Genomic DNA, 25,166 nt, shown 5'->3' with positions numbered 1-25,166 from the left:
GCATGTGCTACCACGCCCGGCTGATTTTTTTTTTTATTTATTGTAGAGATGACGTCTCGCTGCCCAGGTGAGTCTCGAACCCATGGACTCAGGCCATCCACTCACCTCAGCCTCCCAAAGGCGCGGGATTACAGGCCGAGCCACCGAGCCTGGCCACCCACTCGGAATTCTTATGTGAAGTGTGTGAACCCTAAACAAGAAAAGCAAGAGCTCTGATAGTAGCCCATCTGAAAAGCACGGGCCTGTCAACATACCTCTCCGATTTCCTCATACGACATGAAGCAAGCAGCAAAGGATGAAGGAAGGAGGTGGGGATTCCAAGTAAGCACAGACTCAGATCATATATGTTTTTTATGTCATCAGCAAAAGTTGGGGGAAAAAAATACTACGATGTCCTGAATTTGCAAGCTTACTCAGAATGGAAATGCATCAGATGTTATTGACTCAGTCAAAAAAATATGAGTGTATCAAAGCAAAAGTAGTAAAAAAAACAAAAAAGAAAGAAAAATTCAGTGAGCAGTTGGCTGCTTATTTCAAACATTTTTATATAGACGAGTGCTTCCCAAACTTGCAGGAATCTGGGAGTCACTTGGGAAACTTACTAAAAATACTGATGCCGATTCTCCAGGGCATGTTTAGGCAGCCACCAGAACACAACTCAAGTGGGATTTCTCAAGTCTGCAAAAAGCACCTGGATTTCCTCAAGCCATCATTCTCCACAGTAAGTTCTATTCAGTGTGTGAGTACTCAGAATTTGGTGAAATAACTGAATAATGCATCTTTGTTTTCTCATCATTCTCATCCCCAAATGCAGGGCTAAGTATCGGTAAACAGCTTTCTAAGAAGTTGATTTGATAGAGCAGGTCTATTCCAAGCATGGTCCGGGAGTAGCAACACCTTCATAGAGCTTGTTAGAAATTCACGTTCTTGGGCCCCACTCCAGACCTACTGAATGAAAGTGGCTGGGTGTGGAGCTTAGGCATGGTTTAGCAAGACCCAAGTGATGCATATCCGAGTTTTACATGCACTGTAGATATTTTTTCAAACTTTGCTGATGATAAACTCCACTTCCTAGGCCCCTCTATGGGCAATTCTGACTCGTAGCAGCTGGAATGAGAACCTGGAAATTCAGTTTGTATAGTTATCTCCAGGCAACTCATTATCAGGTAAGTTTAGGGGACTCTGGTTCCTTCTTGACTGCTTACCTCCAAAGTCTTGACGGACAGCAGATGCCTTGATAAGAGATGTACAGAACAATCACTAGTGGAACCTTTTTTAAAAAATGTATTCTCTGGTCTGTACCCAAACTAGCAAGTCTTTGTATTCACCTTCTTTTCTGATAAAATGGAATTGAGACACTGTTCTCTGTTCTTCTGCTTCCAAAGTTGACAACCTGCCCCACTCCTGTCAAGAACCAGTTTTCTCCCACCCCAAGCTGAACTTACACATAGACATGCGTAATAGCCGAATGACATTCAACTGCCTGCCTGACCTTTCAGTGGTTAACCTTCAATAGGCCCTTAAAAAATAGTTTTGTTCTCTTCCTTGACAGCTCCTTTATTTTTAAAAAAAATTTTAAAAAATTTCCTCTATGTCCTATATTTGGGCTCTTATTTTTGTGATTTAGATTCTTCTGCTAAAGTTGAGGTTTTGGTGGTCTGACAGCTCCTTTAAACTAGGGGCTCACAAGTCCCCAATAGCTGGGCCTAGAAACTGCTTCCCTCTCTAGGTCTTCAGCCACCCAGAGTTCTTAACAGAGGTTTTGGCTGCCTCCTGCTTGTCATGTCCTACGCCAACCTACCATCCCCGGATGGATGGCAGTCTGCATGTTAAGCAGTTCTTCATCTAATAAAACACAGGCTTTGTAGTGCCCACATATTGTTTCCTGGGATCCAAGTAGAAGAAACAAGTGCCCACATAGTTTCCTTCAGAATGCTAGAAGCTGTCTTGAAAATAAAGCCTTGGGCTAATCCTGATTTCCTAGACAATCCTGATTTCCTAGACATTCCAGAAGGTATGCTGTACGCTGTACACTATACACAGCCACAGAGAAGATTCCATTCTTGGTCATGTCATTCTTGTTGTCTATTTATAGCACAGAGAAACTAAGTGAAAATAACTGTTTTCTTAAGCGTATTCTCTTTCTGCAAGAAAGATACAAAGAAACAATTGCCCCCGCTGAACCACTTCAGGTTAATTTAGTTCTGTTTGCTTCTTTTACAGTTTGTTCTTGTGATTAGACTTAGGAGAGCAAGTGTTTTGGGGTAAATTCAACTACTAGTGGTGGTGGTCCACAGAGATGCCTGATCTTTTCTATATTTAAAGCTTTGTAATAAGGTATTATACTTCAGTAAAAATAAGGAATTCAAGCAATCCTGAATCTGGGTATTAGTAAGGGTCTCCTAAAGATTACAATCTTCCTGGAATTTGTGGTCACGGCATCTTTGTCTCATTTGCCATTGACTCATGAGACTACTGTATTTGGTGCAGGGCCTTGCTGGGTGTTTGCCTTTGGGGTTGTGGAACTGATATTAAACAGGCACAGTTGATATGAATGTACCATGCTTTTGGTTCAAATATGGTCAAATGCATGTATGAGAGGGGACCCCAGAAAACCTAAATTATCCTTTGGGGGGCAGGTCTCTTATATAGTACAGGTTTCCCCCGCTAGCTAAGTGTTCTAGGAACCCATTGGCATCAATGTACCAGCTAGAGTTGTTGTAAGAAGCTGCATTCAGCTTCGGTCAATTACTTATTTGAGATTCTTTCAACGCATTTGCCCATTTCATGCTGGGTGATTTACGAGAGCACCTGCCTACACTGCACTGACTGTTCAGCAGTTTTTGACCCCAAACAGCATGACTTCATGCCCCATCCTCCCTATTCACCCAATCTCACCCTGAGCTACTTTTTTGTTTGTTTGCTTCCCTGGATGAAAAAAGTTCTCAAAGGGAAACATTTTGTTGATGTGTAAAAGGTGAAACAAAAAACAGCAGAAGCAATAAAAGGCATCCAAACTGATGAGTTCAAAATCTGTTTTGAGCAGTGGAGAAAGCATCCCAACAGGTGTATTGCATCAAATGGAGAGTACTTGGAAGGCAACTGAAGTTTAAACATGTAAGAATACACAATTTTTTATAAATAAATTCTAGGGTTCTTTGAGTTCCCCTTCATGTCTCTTTCTGGACCCACTATTCTGTACAGATCACTTCTCCTACCTTGCATCAGTAGCATACTATCTTAACTATTAGAACTTTATGATGTTTACTTCTAGAAAGAGTAAGTTCTCCAACTTTGTTCTTTTTCAAGAAAAACAATTGCTTTGCTTTTTCACATATTTTGCAACAGGTTTGAAAATGGAACGTGTCGATTCTCAAACACACAGAACCGAACTTCCTGAGATTTTGGGTGAAACTGCACTGAACTGAGAGGTAAATTTGGGAATAATTATACCTTCACAAGACTCATTTTTCCAATCTGAAAATATAGAGTATCTCTTCACTTACTAAGCTTCCCCCCACCACCAAACATTTTTTATAACTTTCTACGATGAGATCTTGTACAATCTTGCTTGATATGAACCTATGGGCTTTTTTTTTCTTTGAGTTGGAGTCTCACTCTGCCGCCCAGGCTGGAGTGCAGTGCCACGCTCACGACTACTGCAGCCTCAACCTGCTGAGTTCAGGTGATCCTTCCACCTCTGGCTAATTTTTTTTTTTTCTTTTTCCATGTTGTCCAGGCTGGTCTTAAAACCCTGGGATCTGGCAATCCTCTCGCCTCTGCCTCCCAAAGTACAGGGATTACATACATGAGCCAGCATGGGCTTCTTCTGATGAAAAACTTCTGATGTAAATTACATATTTTTAAAACTACATTTTTCTAATTGATTGTTATTGATATACAGAAGTAAAAGTTCTGTATATTCATTTTAGATATAGTAATCCTATTAAATTTGCCTATTTATTCTAATAGTTTAGCTTTGGATTTTTTTATTTTCGACATTCACAATAATGTTAGGTTATCTTCTTTTAAAAATTGGTTTTAAAAAACTGATCTGTGGCCAGATGCCACGGTTCATACCTATGATTCCAGCAACGTGGGACCGAGGTGGGTGGATTGCTTGAGCCCAGGAGTTTGAGATCAGCTTGGGCAACATTGTGAAATCTTTTTTTTTTTTTTTTTTGAGTTGGCATCTCACTCTGTCACTCAGGCTGGAGGGCAGTGGCACGCTCCCGGCCACCGCAGCCTCGATCTACTGGGCTCCGGCCATCCTTCCGCCTCAGCCTTCCAAGTAGTTGGAACTACAGGTGCGCGGTACCACGCCCAGCTAATTTTTTTTTTTTTTATTGTAGAGACGAGGTCTCACCAAGTTGCCCAGGTGGGTCTTGAACCCATGGGCTCAGGCAATCCTCTTGCCCAGCCTCCCAAAGTGCTGGGATTACAGGCTAAGCCACCGAGCCCAGCCAACATTGTGAAATCTTGTCTCTACACAAAAAGTTTAAAAAATGAAAAATTAGCCAGGCATGGTGGTGCACGCTTGTAGTCCCAGCTACTCAGGATACTGAGACGGAAGGATCATCTGAGCCCAGAAGATTGAGGCTGTGTAAGCCATGACTGTCAAGATCATGCCCCTGCACTTCAGCCTGGGCAACAGAGTGAGAACCCAACTCAATAAAAAATAAAAATAAAATAAAAATAAAGATCTGTGATACTCCAGAACTCATGCAGCTAGCAGAAATACTATTTTCATGTGAGACTAGTTCACATACAGAACTTAATATATTAAAACTATTCATGTTAGATTAGAAAACCTGAATGACTGGCCTAGCATAAAAGAATAGAAAGGGCACCTAATACATAAAGAACACATTTATTCCCTCTGGAGCTCAGGAAATACGATATTCTGTGTGCACTCCTCCCCCTTTTACCCCCACGCACCCATACCCCACATATACACACCAAGAGAAAAGAATACTGGCTTTTGACCAAACTGCATTTCCATGTCTACTTCTTTCCCTTTCAGTATGAAAGAAAACAGACGAAATGGTATATTTTATTCACCCCTCCTAACATCTGTCTGATGATATCACCGTTCATGACATCCCATTTACCTTTTGGAAGCCCTCCTGGCCCCAATTTTTTTTTTTTAATCTTCTCTCAAATTCTGCTCCTTCCTGGGGTTCCCAAGACGGTACTGGTGTCCAGGCTAGCTCGCTCTTTGCTGTTAGAACTTTTCCAACACATAGAGAGACAGACAGGAGGCTGGAGTCAGATCTGGTTTGGTTGCATCCGAAAGCAATGGAGACTGAAACGAGCCCTCCGCCCCCCCACCCCCGCCACCCCCGGACCCAAAGAACTGACACAAAATGGAGGAGCAGAGCCTTCGGTTCCGTCTTGAGCAATATTTATTGGAAACAGCGATGCTTCCCATGATGAGAGAGTTTACACATGAAGCAGTAAAGATTTGCCTTTCACGCCACAGGATCCACTACCCAGGGTGGCACACTGGAAGCAGCACACTAAACCTCGGAAGAGTCTGTACAGCTAGATAAATAGAACTCTGGAGGCCTAACAGAACTTTCATGACTGATACGAAGAAGAAAAGAAAAAAGAGAAAAAACGCCGATAGGCTTACACACAGCACTGTGCACAAAATGAAGATGGAATCGAAGGACACAAGTCAAAGTAGCAACGGAACTGGGAGAGTTTTGCATATGCAGCCACACACCTTAAACTGCTAAGCACAAAAGTCATCTTTATTTGGTCCTCATTGAGGGCAGAATATGCACAAATGATGTTCAAAGAACACAAGGTAAAAGTGGAAAGGAAAGGTGTTTACGGATTCTTGGACTGTGAACTAGTGGGAAGTGGTTACTAGCGTTTTTCTCCTTGTGTCTCTGTGACAAAATGGATGCATGAAACATATAATTCATAAATAAAACTGAAGTGAAGATATCTGTTCTCCCTTCCCCGTGCTCAGAAATGGCCTAAATACATACGTAGTTTCTGTACAGCAAGAAATTGAAGCTTGGAAACCAGATTTCTTCCCAGTTCCTCACAACGGAGAATTTTCTCCTTTCAGCCTCTCCCACATTATGCTGACTGCTAATTGTCTTACTTAAAAATAAACTGGAACCACCCGTCTGGTTTTAATAATAAGGAGGGAAGAAAACAGGCTGCACCTCGGAAACAGGCTAAGTGTGAAGGACAAAGATGACTGTTTTCAGAGGATGCTTTGAACTCACAATGAACACTCTTCCACTGCTGCATCAGGAGACGGAGTCATTCAGACCAGTAGACAATGTGCTGGTGAGGGAGGCTTTCTTGCACAATTCTGGGACTCCGGGGTTTGGGAAGGGACAGTGTTTAAAAGCAAAAATGTTCTCCCCTTTGCATGGAGAACTTGAGGCCTGGAGCTGGCCCCTGGGTGATCGACAATATCTTCGGTAGGATGGTTTTTCTGTGATGTGGCTGATGGTCATATTCTAAGAAACCATAGCCTCCTGAGAACTGTGTCGACAGCAGCTCTGTGACTGGCTGGTCTCAGATGGTGTTTAGAAAGCACATGCCATGCCCACCGGGCTAAGAAGATACCACCCATCACCGTGACTCTTGTGGGAGCACAAAAGTCAACCGAAGACACTTGGTGGGGCTGGATGACGTGGACCACTGCGGCCTGCACTTGGGATGTGTTATAAGCAGCATTACCAAAGCAGTGGTTAACCGTAACTATCTGGTCAAGAGTAGGCGAGCCAGACAGCGCAACACCCTAATGGGGCAGGGCAACCAGAATTTCCACATAATTGATGGGGAAGAAGCCCGACTGGCCATGCAGCATGCCCTCATACCAGTTCTCATCAATTTGGTTAGTGAGTGTGATGATATCACCCTCTTTAAAGCCCAACTCCCCTTCGTTTTCAGGTTCAAAGTCGTACAGAGCTCGGCAGCAGGGCTGATCCATCGGGGCACCTGGGAGCAAAGGCAGGAGAGAAGAACACAAAAGGACAAGGGGATTTAACTCACAGCATCGACCACCTGCGGCCCCCACCTGGCCCTTCCTCCACCATTCCTCTTCCCGCTGAAGCTTCCTGTGGCCTACTAGACCCCAGTGTCCACTGCATGGGCATCTTGCCCTCTACCAGTCTTCAGAGGCTTTCTCGGATCGTTGGCCGTTGTTGGATATTCCTGCTTCTGTCTCTGGTATGAAAAGGGTCACCTCTATTCTTGTGATTCGTACAACAACAAAGTTCATCAAGATTTGCCTTCCCGATGATGCTCAGAGACGACAGATCCAGAAACTTAAAATGTTTACCGTGATATAGGTTACCAACATGACACGGCCAGAATTCTTCCATGCTAGGTCTGAAATGGTCCAGTTCACTACATAGACCACGCAACGCAACCTCAGTGGAACAGTGCAGTTCTCACTCTTTAAAATAATAACTCAGCCTCTGGAAGACTGCTGTCATGTGGTTAAAATATATATATATATACAACTCTGGTTCAAGTTCTTACTCTGTGTGACCTTGCATAAGGTGCTTCACTCTCACTTTCTTTCTTTTTTTTTTTTTTTGAGTTGGAGTCTCACTGTCGCCCAGACTGGAGTGCAGTGGCCGCTTCCGGCCACCGCAGCCTCGACCTGCTGGGCTCCGGCGATCCTTCCGCCTCAGCCTTCCGCGTAGCCGGAATTACAGGCATGCGCTACCACGCCTGGCTGATTTTTTTGATTTATTGTAGAGATGAGGTCTCGCTGCCCAGGCAGGTCTCGAACCCGCGGGCTCAGGCAATCCACTCATCTCAGCCTCCCAAAGGCACGGGATTATAGGCTGAGCCACCAAGCCCGGCTCCACTCTCACTTTCTTTGTCTGAAATCGGAAGTAACAGTAGGACTTACTTCACATTATTATTGTGGCTGTTAAGTGAGGCTGTGTAACCAAGTATATAATTTATACTTGGCAAATTGTTGCATAGATAAATATAAGGGGTGCACTACAGCCATGGCATATATAAACAATGTACTCTACCATGAGTAAAATGATGAAGGGCAGAATCCCATCTTCAGAGGGATTATTCTAAATGACCAAATCTATTAACACAGCATGCATACACACATGGAAGTAGGCTTCGACAAGTGCACATAGCTCCCATGCCCTTTCAGTGGCTTAGAGAGGAAATGACATCTTTCATTCGTTCATTCATTCATTCGTTTTCTATATTGATATATATTTTTGAATCAGAGTCTCACTCTGCAGCCTGGGTTGGAGTGCAGTGGCCCGCTCATGGCCACCTCAGCCTCGGCTTGCTGGGCTCAGGCGGTCCTTCCAAGCCTCAGCCTTCCAAGTAGCTGGAACTACAGGCACGCGGCACCACCATGCCCAACGAATTTTTTTGGATTTATCGTCGAGATGAGGTCTCCCCAAGTTGCCCAGGCTGGTCTTGAACCCACGGGCTCCGGCAATCCTCTCACCTCGGCCTCCCAAAGTGCTGGGATTATAGGCGTGAACCACCACCGCGCCCGGCCTATCATTTATTTTTGATGTGGAGAAGGCAGCAAATGAATGAATCTCCAAATGGAAAGTGAAATCTACGGCTGGTTCCTGGGCAGGGAGGAGCCCAGGGGCACATCATCTATGTGATAGGTGCTGGGAGCCAGCCCCCTTCCGGGGGCCCCTGCTATGTCTGCCACACCCTGGGGGTGCTGGGCACAAAGGAGAGACAGCTCCCCCGGCTGGCTGCGGCCTCACTTTTTTTTTTCTTCACAGCCTCCTGAAAGCATCTTAGAAAACTTTTCCTACTGTAAAAACATCAAGCCCCGGGGATACAGGGAAAAGATAAGCTGCACAGCTTTAAAATCCAAATCCAGGATGGATTTCTTCAACCGAGAAAATGTTAAGGTTGTTATCTAATCTGCATGCAGTGGGTGGACAGCAATCGTGACAACGGAAAGATGATCGCATTATTGGGGACGTGACACTATTCACGAGAGAAGGTATACTTTTGGTTTTACTACACCAACCTCAGCACCACAGCACGATGAGCTAGTCAGGGGCGGGGGCGTGGGGGAACGTGGGAAAGGAATCCTAGCAGGTGTTAAGATGCAAAATATATCCTTCTGCAAATATACTCAGCCATATGCTCCTGTGACTCAAAAAATCCAGCTCAGCACGCTCCTGGAACGTGCTGTCTGTGGGTTATATGTGAATGTATACAGGCACAAGCAGCCTGGGGCATGCATTCTCACCCATGCTGGATTTCAGAGGGAAATGACAGGAAAAAAAGACATACTCTCAGCACCAAGCTGAGGGGTAAAGGTGAGCTACAATCACAAAGGAGGGTCAGATTCAAATGAGTTAAGGTGTACTCATGATTGAGAGTGAGAGGGAAAAGAGACATACAAAGGAAGTTTTATAGAGAAGAAAGAAAATGAGGGAAAATAAAAGTCAATTTTTAAAAAAAGGAATCCTTTAATAGAGTTTCCCCTGACAAACCATTCTGTAAGGAATGTATGACTGCATATTTCCTATGCGGCCAGGCTGAATTGCGCCTAGAATTTCTGCGGAAGGGTCAATGGATGTGTCCAAGGGCCATGCAGCAGGGACTGCAGGTCTAAGCACCTTACCTGCAGGCTTGGGAGTGCCCGTGTGGGAAAGGCCTCCATTGGGCTGAGTACTGTCAGCTGGAAACTCCAGGCTCATTCGTGGTTTAGGCTGATATTCCCTTCTAGGCTGAGATGAAGCTTGTCTGATTCTGCATTGAAAAGAAAAGAGGGGGAAAGATGGTGCAGCCAATTAAGAAGTGAAAAGAAAAAGCAGGATTCAGGAAATGCTTGGGTCACCCACCAATCTACCATGGCAAAGCATGGGAAACTGGAAGAGGACCCTTAGTTTCCTTGCATGTGCAGGCCTGAGCGTTTGGTGATGTCCCTCTGGCCACTGTCTTCATTCTCTCTCAACCGCCCCCCTTCCTCCCTCCCTCATGTATTCAGAACCCTCTATGCAAACATGCGCTGTGCTAGGTGCCAGGAACTCAAGGATGAAAGAAGACACAGTTATGGTCTGTAGGGTCAGCAGAACACAAACTGATCATCATCAATTAGAGTAAGTGCCGTTACAGAGACTTCTACAGAAGCCAAAGGAACGGAGGGGTGAGGCAGGGGGTGAGGGTGGGGAGGAGTCCACCTCTCCACGGGGGAGGTGGAAAAGGTTTAAGGAAACCGGTATAAGATACATGGGAGTGGTATCCAGAGGAGCATGTGGAAGAAAGCTATTCCACGTGGAGCATGGGAAGGGTGGGAGAGAGTGAAGGAGGAAATATGTCGTGCTTTGAGAAGAGTGGGTAGTCTGAGATTTAGAAAAGGAATGATGGAAGACAGAAGGAAAGCAGGAAGGCCAAAAAGTATACTCTGCACACAGCCCTAAAGATTTTCCACAGCTTCAAGCCGGGCTCAGTGGCTCAGCCTGTAATCCCAGCACTTTGGGAGTCTGAGGTGAATGGATTGGCTGAGCCTGCGGGTTCAAGACCTGCCCGGGCAACTTGGCAAGACCTCATCTATACAATAAATCAAAAAATTAGCCAGGCGTGGTAGTACACGCCTGTAGTTCCAGCTCCTTGGAAGGTCGAGGCGGGAAGGATCACCGGAGCCCAGCAGGTCGAGGCTGCGGTGGCCGGGAGCGGCCACTGCACTCCAGTCTGGGCGACAGAGTGAGACTCCAATTCAAAAAAAAAAAAAGAAAGATTTTCCACAGCCTCAAATATTCAGGAAGCAAAATATGTAAGAGATTTGCAAGGATGGGGAGAGTTTAGGGTACAGTGGCTACAGAATGACAGACTTAGAATATATTTCAGAGGAAAAAAGTGGTCCCTTCATGCTACACAGATGTTACAAAGACACATCGTATTTCTTTAGCAATTTGTTTCTTCTGAGTCAGGGTCTCACTCTGTCACCCAGGCTGGAATACAGTGGCACAATTATGGCTCACTGCAACCTTGGCCTCCTGGGCTCAGATGATCCTTCCACCTCAGCCTTCTGTTTAGCTGGGACTATAAACATGCACCACCACACCTGGCTAAGTTTTTTTATTTTTATTTTTTAATATACAGACGAGGTCTCACTTTGCTGCCCAGGCTGATCTAACTCCTGGGCTCAAGCGATCCTCCTGCCTCAGCCTCCCAAAGTACTGGGATTATAGGTGTGAACCACTATGCCCAGTTATTTAGTGTTTTGAAGTATACTGTTTTAAAATCTTTCTGAAGGTGTCAGTGTCACAGACATTTCCACAATGGTGTGCTGAAGGAAGATATATAATCAAAGCACTAATCAGAAAAGATACCAAGAAGAGACCAGTCAGATGGAAACAATGGAAAGTGGCGACATTTCCAATAGTGTGGTTTCATATGATTAGAGCCTATACTATGCGTGTAGACTCTGGCCATGACCTGACGATAAAGGCTGCTGAGGTGATCCTTTGAGGTATTTATGTTAAACAAAATCATCCTGCTTAATGGGGCTGGCTAAGCAAAATAACACATATTCTAACTCAGAGCCACTGCACAAAACTGTGCAGGCTATGCCCCCCAACATCAGGAAGCCCCAATCACACAGAAAATGATGGCAGTACCGCAGGTGCATTCTAGAAGCCGGAAAAGGCACAGGGAAGCAGCTCTCTCTGATGGTGGAGGACTTTCCCACCATCAAGAGAAGCACAGCTATGGCTCTGCTCAACTCTGGTGTGACCATATGCTCTTTGAGCCATGGCTGCTGCCATGTTTCCTAAGTTTTGGTCCTCTCTCCTACCTTGGAGAGGTGAATCTCTGTCTGTCTTTCTGTCAGTCTCTCTCTTGCTCTCATTTACTTTCTAAATAAACTTTATTTTCCAATCTAAAAAAAAGAGAGAGAAGCACAAGGTGTGAAAAGAAACAGGCTTTCAGATAGGTGGTGGTTGGTTGTGAGCCCCAGTTGTACGACAGAGCGACCCTGTGCTAGTTACTTCACCTCCCTGAGCCTCAGTTTGCTCATCTATTGGCTGAGGCTAAAAATGCTCAGTCAACAGAGCTGCTTCAGGATGGACAACGATATGTATTCAGGACCCACAAAGATTGTTTGCTCAGCAAGCCGCATTCATTATCGTCAGCAGCATCCCAGCATCTGATCTATGGCAGCCAAAATATAATCCAAGTATCGACCTCTCATAAACACAGGACTAGATGCAAGAGCACAACATGAAACAAAGCAGAAGACAAAATGAAATCACAACAACCCACAAGGTGCCCGCGTAGGCTAAAGAGGAATTCTGGCAGGCGTTTGTCTCCAAACGCATTCTGCCTGTTATGTCTACGTCTTTACACATCACTCTACAGCAAGGAAATGCAAACGTGAAGTGCAGGAAACTACAAAATACCTTTCTTCCAGTCTGACTGTGACTTGCTGGAGGATCTGGACGGCCTGCTTGTGGTACTCCAGCTGGGCTTGCACGAGGGCCGAGAGCTGGCTCACTTGCTCGATCTGCAGAGCCGTGGGGGAAATCTCACCTTAGTTACTGGGTTACCACCCTTCAGCAGCTGCCACTGCCTCATACACACAAGAGAGCTGCCCTTAACATACAGCCCGGTGCTTGGTGATGCCAACGAATGTGTGGTGAGCCAGGGGGAGATAGATCACTGGGCAGGTTGCAAATCAATGAAGCATACGAAAGCATCCTCAAGCTTGGAACCATGCATATCAGTACCATGAGGAGAAGCAACATTAGGAAGGATCCTCATGAAGGTGAAGGTCATGTAGCTCTCACACAAAACAGTCTTGCTTAGCTACAACCTGATATTTAGGATTTGGTTTCTTTGATGGATTCTCTATTTTTTTTTAAAGGGCTGCATTGACCAAAGGACCCTTTGTTCCCTGTAACTTCAGGCTTAGTATTAGTGCTGTTGATAAAAATGTGACTACTGATTTCTCATATAAGGTACCATGAGAGGCAGCATGGTATGATGAAAACTCTTCTGTGCTCTCTGAGCAAAAACTGTAAAAAAAACTTGACAGTCTGGAGTTCATTCCAGTTCTAATATTCTAAGCATCCTTAATTCCTCTTCATTTTGCATCTCATGTTGTGATCTAGCTGAGTTGTAGCCTCCAGGTCCACAGAGGTAATGTTGTTCCCTGAGTTTGGGAGTGGGACCCTGGGTCCAGGCAATGAGCACCGTGATTCAGGTCACCCCATGCCCACAGTATTCCTCTTAGGTGTCAACTAAATCAAGGGACACCCAGATAGCAGTACATCTGGGAGGGTACTTCTGGAAGAGACTGGCATTTGAATCAGTGGACGGAGTAAGCAAGATCCGCCCTTACCCCATGTGGGCAGGCACTATCCACTTGGTCCTCTCTCCTCCCTTGGAGAGGTGAATCTTCTGTCTGTCTTTCTGTCTATCAGCCTCTCTCTCTCTCATTTACTTTCTAAATAAACTATATTTTCCAATATAGGACCCAGATAGAACAAAGAGGCAGAGGAAAGGCAAATTTGCTCTCTCTCTCTTTTTCTCTCTCTTCTGGGATACCCATCTTCTCTTGCTCTCAGACACCAGAACTCCAGACTCGATGACCTTTGGACGCTGGGACTTGCACCAATGCCCTCCTACACCCTTCCTGGGTTCTCAGGCCTCTAGCCTCAGACTGAGAGTTACCCCATCGGCCCCCCTGGTTCTCAGGTCTTTGGACTGGGACTCAGTCAACACTACTGGCTTCCCTGACTCTTCAACCTGCAGGCAGCATGTCATGGGACGTCTCAGCCTCCATAATCACATGAGCCAATTCCCCTAATAAATCTCCTCTCATATATCTATGTCCTGTTGGCTTTGTTTCTCTGAAGAACCTTGACTAATACAAGTAATAGGTACATAAGGACTTTATAGGTATCTTGGCAACCAATGGTGGGAGAGGTAGAAAGGAACAAGGACAGGAAAGCTGGCTTGACAGATACAACACACAAGTGGTCAGAAGGAAGAATTACTCTCACAGTTTCCAAGCTTAAAAAACTCAACAGAATGTAACACTGAATGATAATTTTGTACTCTGGAATTATGACAACAGCTTTAAAACTACCTAACCCCTGCCACTGCACTCCAGCCTGGGTGACAAAGCAAGATACTATCTTTTTAAAAAAAAGTCTGTTTCAATTGTCTTCAAACATACAAAATAAAAAGATGAAAAAAAATAAAAAAAAACCTACCTAACCTATGTCCCAGAGGTCATACCTACATAACATCATCAACCTCAACGAAAATTACTTTTTCAAAGAAAATGTCAACTTTTCTTCAAAACAGAGAACATCTTAATCTATGTGGGGCACCTAATTCTGAATGGTTTTTAGTAAATATTCTTTTATAAGCTAAAGTCAATCTGTGCTATATTTCAACAGAGCATTTTTTAAGCTAATGAATTTATACGGAGATTATCAGAAACATCAACTTCCCACTGTTGGTAACAGATGGTCCTCGACTTAATGGCTGTTCACCTTATCATCTTTTGACTTTATGATGGTTCATGTAATTCAAATTCAGTAGAAACTTTGAGCGCCCCTACAACCATTCTGTTTTTTACTTTCAGTGCACTATTCAATAAATTACATGAGCTACCCAACACTTTATTATAAGTTAGGCTTATTATTAGATGATTTTGTCTAATATAACTGTACTAAGCATGTTTAAGTTAGATGAGACTAACCAGTGATGTTTGATAGGTTAGCTACATTAACTGTATTTTTTTTTAATGTTAATTTTAATTTTTTTTTAGAGACAGGGTCTTGTTCTGTCACCCATGCTGGAGTACAGTGGCATGATCATAGTCCGCTAGAGCCTTGAACTGCTGGGCTCAAGGAATCCTCCTGCTTCAGTCTCCTGAGTAGCTGGGACTACAGGCACATGCCACCATGCCAGACTTTTTTTGTTTTGTTTGCTAGAGATGGGATCTCACTATGTTGCCTAGGTTGGTCTCAAACTCTTGGCCTCAGGTAATCCTCCCATTTTGGCCTCCCAAAGTACTGGGATTATAGGCATGAGCCACCGTACCTACCCTAACTGCCTTTTTTGACTGAACAATATTTCCAACTTACAGTGGATTTATCAGGACATAACCCCAACTGAAGTCAAGGAGCATCTGTAATTTAAGATTCACTGACAGACAAATTCTGGTTAAATCAAACTACAAAAACACAGAAAAAAACCTTTGCCATTTTCCAGTCCACTTTATCAATTAAAATTATCTAAAGGAAATATCCACTGAAGTCCATATCACATAGTGGAATCAGATACTAATGCTTTTAATTATATGCCCTTTAACACATTGCTTTTGTACCTCAATGATAAGATTAAATTAAACACCACAAGAGAATCACTTACATCCATCTCCAAGAGATTGAACATGCTTGACTCAGCAGTTTCCTTAGATTCATCAAATTTCTCTAGAGCTTGGCGAAGTTCTTCATCTGGAATCTTGCCTTGTCGTTTCTTCTTATAATCAAAGTCCAGGCGTCGACCCTCCAACTTTTTTAGGTGATGCTGAAAAAGTGACGGACAGGAATGCGCTTTGAAAGGGCTTATGGAAAAGGCCGGTGTGTAGCTCACATTATGTTAACTTCCCCAACAGGATAAGCTAAGTTTTAAAAAATAATATCACCAGAGAAATAAAGAAACACACATCAGTGGGGCAAATGCTTTCAAAGGCTAAATATGGGGAAATATGTTTTGAAATTGTTAAGAACCAAAAAAAAGTATAAGAAATATCAGTGCTCTTTATTTTCTGGCCTTGATTGGCTAAAGTCAAGCTGGACTGCGCCTTTCCATCCCATCCACAGAAGCCGGGAAGACGTGTAACACATCCCATACACTCTGAAAGGACACACTCACAGGGCCCACAGTCACCATCTTCAAGAGAAATGGCATCTCATGAGAAGGCAGAGGAAAAAATACACCCCTTAAAATGAAGTGTGAAAGGACAGCATTCTTGCTTTTCAAAACATTCAGTCTGTCAGACTCACCTAAGTTGCTTATTACACATATGGATTCCCCATCACCTAAATCAATATCCAGGGTCCAGGAATCTGTATCTTAAGCTTGCTCCAGCTGACTGATGTGGCTTTCTAGGGAACTATTGATTTGGTGGAAGACTCTCACTTGACACACAGTAAAACTCCAGCACAAAGCCTAACGTGGAAGAGACCTTAGAAAGGATTACACCTAGTGCTCCATGCTGAGTTTCAACTCCCTCCTTGCGTCACCCCCACTAGGTGGCTGAGTGGTAGCTACCGTCCCAGCCCCTGCCAACCTCTAGTGACCAGGCAGGAGAGTAGTTTTCCAAATCTAGAACATGTATGTATGCATGTGTGTGTGTGTGTGTGTGTGTGTGTGTGTGTGTGTGTGTTTCTGATAGCTGCCATCCTTACTATTAACGAGTGGCAGGAAATGCTGGATTCTCTCTTGGTCCTGGGTGGGTACGGAATAGAAGGGAAGGAGAGGAAAACAGAGTTAGTAGTGGTGAAGCAATGGGAAGGAAAGGAGGAAGAATAATATCCTAGACTTTCCCTTCTACTTCATCTCCTGTCCCCGGTCCATGCCCTGATCTAAACTAAATGTTTGTTCCTTTGGGAGGCATGTTCTTTTAAAACAGTTCCGCTTACAAGTCAGCTGCACAGTGGAGAACTGGGGTCAGAGTAATATTTTGGATTTAGGGTGAGTCTGAGTCCAAGTTAAGAAAGACCATTTTACAGTAAATAAAATAAAGTTTCAAAAAAGTTCAACAAATATTTGTTGGATGAATGAGCAAACATTTCACATCCAGTTAGCGACAATGCCAGATGAACTTACTAGAAATAGCTCAACTGCTCTACATGTTTTGGAAACAAGAGAGTCAGCTATTCTTCTTCGATCCTGATAACCATTATGAAAATATAAAAAACACACACACACACACACACACACACACATATAGAGAGAGAGAGAGAGAAAATAACCATATATTTAAGCTAACAACTGGTACAACTAACATTTTAGGGGGTGAAATCAGTCCAGCAAACCATAGAATAGTTAATAAAGTTATGTATTATCAGACAATAATAATATCCTTCTGGAGGAAAAGTGTGAATAAAGTTATTCCATGTGAAAATTGAGCATCAAGAAGTCAACCACAACACTCACGAATGGCACAGTCGTAACAGTAGGTCGAAAGGTATTAATAACATTTCTGGTTTCACTCAATTTGTCTTGCTGCATTGTTTTGCAACTCATGTACCCGGTAAGCTACAAATGACTTGTCAAGGAAATGGGCATCAGCATTTGTATAATTTCAGATGACCACTTTCCACAGGACTAGTTGCACATACTTGAATTTCCCTAAGATCTTTATCATGAAGATTCTGAAGGGGGTCGATGAAGTTCTGCTTCACTTCCATATCCAAAGAGTCTTTCACCTCGGAGAGTTCCCGCATGGCCTCCCCCACCTCACCAAGCGCTGGGCCTGGAAGGAGAAAATGAAACTCTTTTTATGTTAAAGAGAATGAAAACCCAGAGATTACCACCTGTCTTCTGAGGATAACACAGGCAAGAGAGAATGCATAATGCCCTTTTGAGACTGTTGCCTTGTCTACTTAAAGATAGTTCATTCTGGGCAAGACACTCAATGACCCTGGCAGGGGGGATATCCCTTGTATCAAGAATGTAACATTTTGCTTTTCTTTCAAAAGGCAGTTTGAGAAGTTCCTTGCCCTCTCCTGTAAGTACTAGCTTTCCCTAATATGGGACCAGTTCAAACCAATGTGTTTAGCAGAAAGACATTCCAGCATGGAGAGCAGGGCTCAACCAGGAAGAACCGTCATTAAAATTTCATATTATAAGGGGTGAAAACAGAAGGTGCTAAGTGTGGCAGCTGAGTGTCAGAAGCGAGGGAGTGAGATAATAAACTATATCTCACCTGGGGCAGTAAAATTGGGTACCACACACAAACCAGCCAAAATGTAAGAGAAAGCCCATGTGGCAGGGCATTGAATCATGCCAATTGTGACTGAACACTGTGTCTCAGTTACTGCCAAACTCACCCAACATAAAGTGCCAAGGCATCTGGATATGTCAACCAAAGCTGTTGTAAAGATTGGGTTCTCATCAGGGAAAAAGAAAAGAAAACTCCTAAGACAAATCATCTTAAAAATGATAAAACAACTATAAAAAAATTATTTTGGCTGGGCTCGGTGGCTCAGCCTGTAATCCCAGTGCTTTGGGAGGCCAAGGTGAGTGGATCGCCTGAGGCTGCGGGTTCGAGACCCGCCTGGGCAGCTTGGCGAGGCCTCATCTCTACAATAAATCAAAAATTAGCCAGGTGTGGTATCGTGCGCCTGTAGTTCCAGCTACTTGGAAAGCTGAGGCGGAAGGATCGCCGGAGCCCAGCAGGTCGAGGCTGCGGTGGCCGGGAGTGGCCACTGCACTCCAGTCTGGGCGACAGAGTGAGACTCCAACGCAAATAAATAAATAAATAAATAATGTTGGTCCACATATACAAGATCAAAACCATGAAAGCAAAACACAAAACAGCCTAACTAGCTTCCCACAGGGTTTCTCACTGGCACCCAAATCCCCATGGGCAAAAAAAGAATCGAAAGGCGAGAAAGCACTCGTTACCAAAGTTGCAATCGTCTCCAAGCTCTCTTCCAAACTTGAGCATGGCCTCTGCCAGCAGCGCTTCCGCCTGAGGATAGCCTGGCCCCTTCTCCTGGCCGCGGATTTTGGACATGGTGTTGATCATGCTGAGTTTAGCTCTGGAAGCTGAAGGCAAAGAGAGAACAGGCGCTCGAAGCAGGTCACACGGCACAGCGGAAACAGGGCTGGATGAAGGATCAGGCCTCACACCAGCCTACAAACCTCAGCTCAGCTACCGAAAACGACAGCTTCGCTTTCCAGGCTTCCGGGTCCTCGCTATCAATCAATCAGTCAACTGTTTTTCCAGTCGGGGTCTCACTCTGTCACCCAGACTGGAGCGCAGTGGCCCGATCTCGGCTCACTGCAGCCTCTTCCTTCCGGGTTCAGACAATCCTTCCACCTCAGTCTCCCAGAGTGCTGGGATTACAGGCAGGAGCCACTGCACCTAGCCAGAATAGAACTATTTTCAAAATCATTTCTAAACTAAGATTCTGATGGCAAACAGACCCGTGAAGAACCAAAATATCGTGTTCACTAAAAAGACCTCATCACTTCTCTAGCACATAACTGCATCTGAAAATTAGTTTTGTGCCTCCAAGACAGCACTTCAATCTCTTTTTTGCTTTTGTTTTTATAAAAGAAGATGCCTAGAAATCAATCCCAGTTTCTGCGGAAAAACAGTTTCATTAACAAATCATTAAAGCCTATGACTTAACTGATGCCAGACTACCTGGGATCCTCAGGTTCGGAATTAGAGGTGGAATTACACATCAACCAAAAACGATACCTGGGATCCCATCTGCATGGGAACCGCTGATAAGAATCACAGCTTAAGATGCTTCCAGCATTCAATTGCTGACATTTCGTCTTAAAAGCCTATTTCAAATAGGCTTTCACTTTACACTTTGGGCCTCAAAGTTGTAGACTAGAGATGAGAATTACTGGGAGAACTCTTCACCCCTCACCCAACCCTGTCCCAAGGATATTACAATGAGCAAAACAAGTATGGTCTCTGCTTTCACAACATTCATAATGAGCTGAGGGTAGAGACTATTTTAAAAAGCAATTGGTGTGACATGCAGATACTGAGCACCGTGATGAAAGTCTGTGACAAGTTAGAGAAATATAGCACCGTCCTAGTTTGCAGGGGAGAAGCACTGCAAAGAAGGGTTCCTGAAGGGCGGTAATCTTCAAGCTTAGAATCAACGTGTAGACTTACTCAGGTCAACAGCACATGCGAGGGATAGAGGTGACTGGAAAAATATAAAACTCACCTTTTATTTGCTCAGATAAAATTCAATGATTTTTAGAAAAAATTAGTAAAGGACATCATAGAAAAGTATACCATACATGTTAAATCTCAAGAACTGAAAATGCCACACAGTCATTTTTGAGGGGAAGAACGCATTATTTTCCCCAGTAAGCCTTATCTGAGGTCCAGGAAAGACACATTTATGATATGGTGAAGAGTCAGTCAGATAAGCAAACTGTGCCAATAAACATGATAAATATTATAATGGCTAATATACATGAGGTCCTAGGGGAACACAGAAGAAGTAATAACAACACACATAAAATAAAGATCACTCAAAATAAGCAAACACCAGGCAATAAAGAATACAGAATCAATAGAAAGAAAGAAGATAAATGGAGATCAAAGAAAAAAAGTAATGAAACTACACATGGTTAATCCCTCCAAATCCTACTTGAACCATTTTACATTTAAAGATGTACCTCTTTTATAAAAGCTGGTTATTGGTGTGTGCTTATGTTTTGGTTCTGTTAAGAACTGTCTCCTGGTAAGTAATTTTAAACAGTTTAATATATTGTAGCTAATTTTCTAAGTAGCATTCTGAATGCTGTTCAATTATGAAGAGCTTTATTATTTTACTAATTACTTCAGAAATCTTGGATAGGTCATACATTTTCAGGAGGAGGAAGAAAGTCATATTTTATTAGTTTATCTACTTCTTCAAATAATCTAAAAAGCCTATTAATCTACATACTTGAAGAGTCTGGCTTTTAAATTCATTCATAAACCCATTACATTTTTATTAAGAATCTTGGGTTAGTAAAACTTCTGTGTTCTTAAAAAATATCATCAGATCTCTTAAATCAACTTTAAATGTTGATCATAACTGTCTTAAAATGATTGTTTAAAGCAGTACTTCAAGAAACTGAGAGTGAGACTAGAAAATACAAATTTCAGACACTCAAATACCTATGATACAGTCCAAGCCTGGATTGCTTCACCAAGTTATATGTGCCCTTCAAGGCTTAAATCCCTTCTCTTTTAAAGGGACTTAACTCCTCTCCTTCAAACGTGGGCTTGGTGAATCTACATCTAGGTGATTTCTGGAAGGAAATTTATTGGGTGAAATAAAATAGCAGGAAATGAAATTAGAATGGCCATAAAAGGCTGACCTAGTCTAAGAAAGGTCCCCCACTGCTTTGTCCCCTGCTAAAAAAAAGAGCAGTTTCTTCTTGACCTCAAAATGTATACAATCTTTTCAGGAAGACAAACGCAGCCAAGGCTTAATCAACTCTGAACTCTAAAGCATAATCTGTAGCATCCCTGACGAGCTTTCTAATTCTGGTAACAGCCAAAGGGAAGTCCAAGCTCTGCTGAGAAAAAAACAGAAGCTCTGCTAGCCCTGCCTGAGTTATTTTCCTCGGACCTAAAAGCAGTGTCTGCATGAGTCCCTGCTCAGTCTCTTAAGGCTGTTTATCTAGTGTGTCAACGTGCTAGGAATGATGAAAACTCAGTATTTCAACTAAGTCTTAGTTTTTTTTAAATTTTTATTTCTTAATTAAACAAACAGGAAAACAAACCATTAGGGGTTGCCTGTCACAGAAAGCAGCAGAGTGCATTAAAGTAAACATTATCTTTGAGTTCACACAAACATAGTTAAAAAGCCAGGCTGAAATCTTGCTAGCCAGCTGTGTATCCCTGAGAACGCTCTTATGTATAACACTGTTATCAGCATTCAATGATAAACAGCAAAAAGAGTAGCCAGCTTAGGCACTGGAGAGAGGGGAAATAACTCCCTCTCTGCCCCTTCCAGGTTTTCCTGCCTTTAAGGTGGTTCTGGAATGTTCTACCGTAAACTTGGTTGTGCGGGGAACGAAATTCCCCACAGTCTCTTCCCTGCATGTTTCTATGGAGCAAATGAGAATTGGTCCAAAGCAAGGTTAGGCACGATCTGGGAGGTGCCGGTAAAGTAGCGGTCCTGTCTGACGGCTGTCACTAGCAGAGGGGGTGAGAGACAAGCGGTGGTGCCAGTGGGTCCCCCTTGTCCTTGCTTTTCCCTACCGTGGGCTGAATCACTTCATCTACAAATTTTAATTTTTTACAAAATGCTTCTATGCACTTTTTTCTTTTTTCAGTGCTAATCCGTAGATAAAACGTCCCTGTTCTAAAGCCCCATGACCTCCCACTGTGCTCTGGAATGGCGCCAGAGGCTGCTGACACAATCTGATCAAGTCACTCACTCTGTGGTCTGACAGGACTAGAGGATTTGAGAGAGGTGGTCACTCTGTTGGCAGCTGGGCCTGCTGTTCCCTTTCATTCTATTTCATAAATTACAGAAGGGCAGAGGCTCACTTCTCAGGTGGTAGAAGGGGCCATGACTTGCCGTCATTTGCTCCAAACTTCCCTTAGTGATCCTGCTCTTTGGAAGCACTTCATCTTTAAATTATGACACAAAAATCGGATTTACACGCGAATGACAAACGCTGATAACATAACCCTCCCCCGCAGGATCAAGAAATGGGCTCTCACTTTCCCCAACAAAAGAGGGCTCCTAAGCTAAATGATGAGCCTTAGCTAAGCAACTAAAAAAAGAACATATTAATTAAAATCAGTAAGTAGATTACACTGGAAACAATCGCGTATCCTGCATACAAAAAAATTCTAAAGCTGCACTGCCTGGCTAAATTATTCTTGACCAAAAATCTATTTTTAAAAGATATTCTCTGTGACAAAAACAAACAAAGCAAATATTTATTGCAACTGTTATGTGAAAGGAACGATGCTAGGGACACCCTGGGCCCAGACCCTGCTCTCAAGGAGTTTAGTCTGGGTTGGGGGTCGAGGAGTACGTGCTGGTGCAAGACAGAATGCGCACCACGTTGCAAGTAAGGCTAAACATGTATTAACTGTAACGGAAGGGAAAGCAATGAATTCCACTTAGAGGAAGGCTGGGAAGGCTAATGAAACAGGTGATGCTTGAGCTGGGCTTTCTGGAAGAGTAAACTGTAAAGGCAGAGAGTTGGGAATGGCCATTCTAGGCATCTGGAGAATCTGAGCAAAGGCACACAAAACATATCCATATCAAGCATTCAGAGGTTGGAAGAACCAGAACTCTCAAATACTGCTGGTGGGATGGCCAACTGGTAGAACACTGCAGGCAACCATTAGGCAGAATTTACTTAAGCTGAATAGACATATAACCTGTGATCCAGTCATTTCATTTCTAGGTATATATCCATCAGAAATGCACAAATGCACACAGAAATGCACACAAACAAAAATGTGCTATTCAAAATAGCTAGAAGATGGAAACGCCAAAATACTTATTGGTGAGAAAATGTACACATAAACTGTACTATGTTCTCACAAGAGAATGCTATTCAGCAATGGGGATGAAAGAAATAGAACTACACACAACGATAACATAGAAAGTCAAATGAAAAAAGTCAGATCAAAAGAGTGCATGCTCTGTGATCATAGCAAAGTTCTGAAACAAACAAACAAACGTGCATGCTATTATAAGTCACAGCAGCTGTATCTAAAAGGGGCTTCAGGGAGGCTGATGATGTTCAGTTTCTTAAACTGGGTACTTTTACACAGGAGAATCCATTTGTAATAATTCATTGAGCAACATACTTATGTTTTATGCACTGAACTTTTTGTATGTTACAGATCAACACAAACTCCAGGAAAAAGCACTAATGCCTGTGTTCCACTCTCAGTGATTCGGATGTCATTGGTTTGGTGTGTGATCTGGACATAAACAGTTTTAAAAGTTCCTTAGGTAATTCTAATGAGCAGCCAAGGTTGAGAAACCACTGTGTTAAAGCCTCAGACCGCATACCTGGGAGGTGATGATACCAATCCAAGATGAAGAACACAGGACAAAGAGAACATTTTAGAGAAGAAGTGAGCAAGCACTTTGATCTCAGCAGACACAAAGTCTAACAAAATATCCACGTGGTTGTACAGCAGATCACTAAGCAGATAGGTCTTTAGCTCAAGAGGGTGGGCTGAGTAAAGAAAAGTAATTTGTCTGGCAACATCTAGAATCTTGAAAGCTAGGCCATTAGATAACAGAAAGAAGGAGAAGAAAATCACCCCCAAACCAAGATGAAACAAAATCTGGAACAGTTTTTTTTCTTCAGGTGATTTTATATTTGGCAAGTGAGATTAGCATTTAACTTGTGGCTACCACATGCCAGGAAGTCTACATAAACAATTTAACTTAATCTTCACAACTCTGTGGATCTGGCAGTACTGTTCCTATTTGTATATGGAGGCTTAGAGAGGCTAAAAATCCTAACCAAGTTCTAAGTTACTAGCAGGCAAAGTTAGGATTCAGACTCAGTTCTGAGCCACTCTCTTTCCCACTCCATAAAATCTCCTGTGAGACTAAACGCTGCAGGTGGAAACCCCTAAGTATCCACAGCGTTCAAATAAAAAATAAAATAGCTTTGTCTAAGGCCAAGTGTGGCAGCTCATGCCTGTAATCCCAGCACTTTGAGAGGCCGAGGCAGGAGTGCTGGAGTACAAGACCAACCTGGGCAACAGAGCAAGTCCCTGTCGCTTAAAAAAACAAACAAAACCAAACAAAAAACAAAAAAATCCTGTGTAAAGGCTTTTACTAGTATTTGCAGACCTGGTGCATATTAGAGTTACTCAGAAAATTCTTTAAAACCATGGATTTTTAAACTCCATCTGTTTTCCTGATTTTGAATATCCAGCAGGTTGGACCACAGAACATGTCTCCAAGGGGACTGGGAGACATGAGCAAGCACGCCTGGGCACTGCAGTTCCACCTTAATGGCTCTGGCCAATCACATCCCCTCCTGGAGTTGGTAAGCTGATGGTTCTCAGGTATCACAGTAGCCCAGCCCTTTCTCCTGTATCATAGGCTCAGGTATTCTAACACCTACTTGACGGCACTAGGATGTGTAGGTACACCAAACTTAACATGTTCAAACTCAATGCCAGTTTTCCCACTATCCTCCCTGCTCCTCCTACAGTACTCTCAATATTCATGAATACAATGCCATTCGTTCTTCTACTCGCCCAGGACCTAAACTTTATAGTCATCTTTCTTGCCTCTATTAGCCCCATATCTAATTAGCTAGCAAATTCTGTCAGCTCTATACTTAAAACACATCCAAGATGAAATCACTTCTCACTCTGGTCCAAGCCACCACCATCTCTAGCCTGGATTGTTAAAATAGCCTCCCAATGACCTCCCGGCTTCTTCTCT

At 43.3% G+C, this 25,166-nt stretch overlaps 1 protein-coding gene across 2 annotated transcripts in view; it reads right to left on the bottom strand.

Annotated features, from left to right (window-relative positions):
• Positions 1-5,382: 5,382 nt before the first annotated feature.
• SH3GL2 (SH3 domain containing GRB2 like 2, endophilin A1) overlaps positions 5,383-25,166 on the bottom strand; it is a 43,483-nt gene continuing 23,699 nt past the window's right edge. For both annotated transcript variants that reach the window (XM_008055263.2, XM_021711003.1), the window contains exons 3-8: positions 18,652-18,795; positions 17,364-17,497; positions 15,385-15,543; positions 12,399-12,502; positions 9,620-9,747; positions 5,383-6,969 (exon numbers count right to left, since the gene is read on the bottom strand). In XM_008055263.2, the coding sequence (XP_008053454.1) occupies positions 6,770-6,969; positions 9,620-9,747; positions 12,399-12,502; positions 15,385-15,543; positions 17,364-17,497; positions 18,652-18,795 (869 nt within the window). In that variant the 3' untranslated portion in view covers positions 5,383-6,769. The remainder of the gene's footprint in view (positions 6,970-9,619; positions 9,748-12,398; positions 12,503-15,384; positions 15,544-17,363; positions 17,498-18,651; positions 18,796-25,166) is intronic.

The sequence above is a fragment of the Carlito syrichta genome, unplaced genomic scaffold (genome assembly GCF_000164805.1).
Source record: "Carlito syrichta isolate Samal-C Ts95f unplaced genomic scaffold, Tarsius_syrichta-2.0.1 Scaffold301799, whole genome shotgun sequence".
Taxonomy (NCBI): domain Eukaryota; kingdom Metazoa; phylum Chordata; class Mammalia; order Primates; family Tarsiidae; genus Carlito; species Carlito syrichta.
Note: the sequence above shows the minus strand (reverse complement) of the source record. Positions and strands in the feature narration are given on the sequence as shown.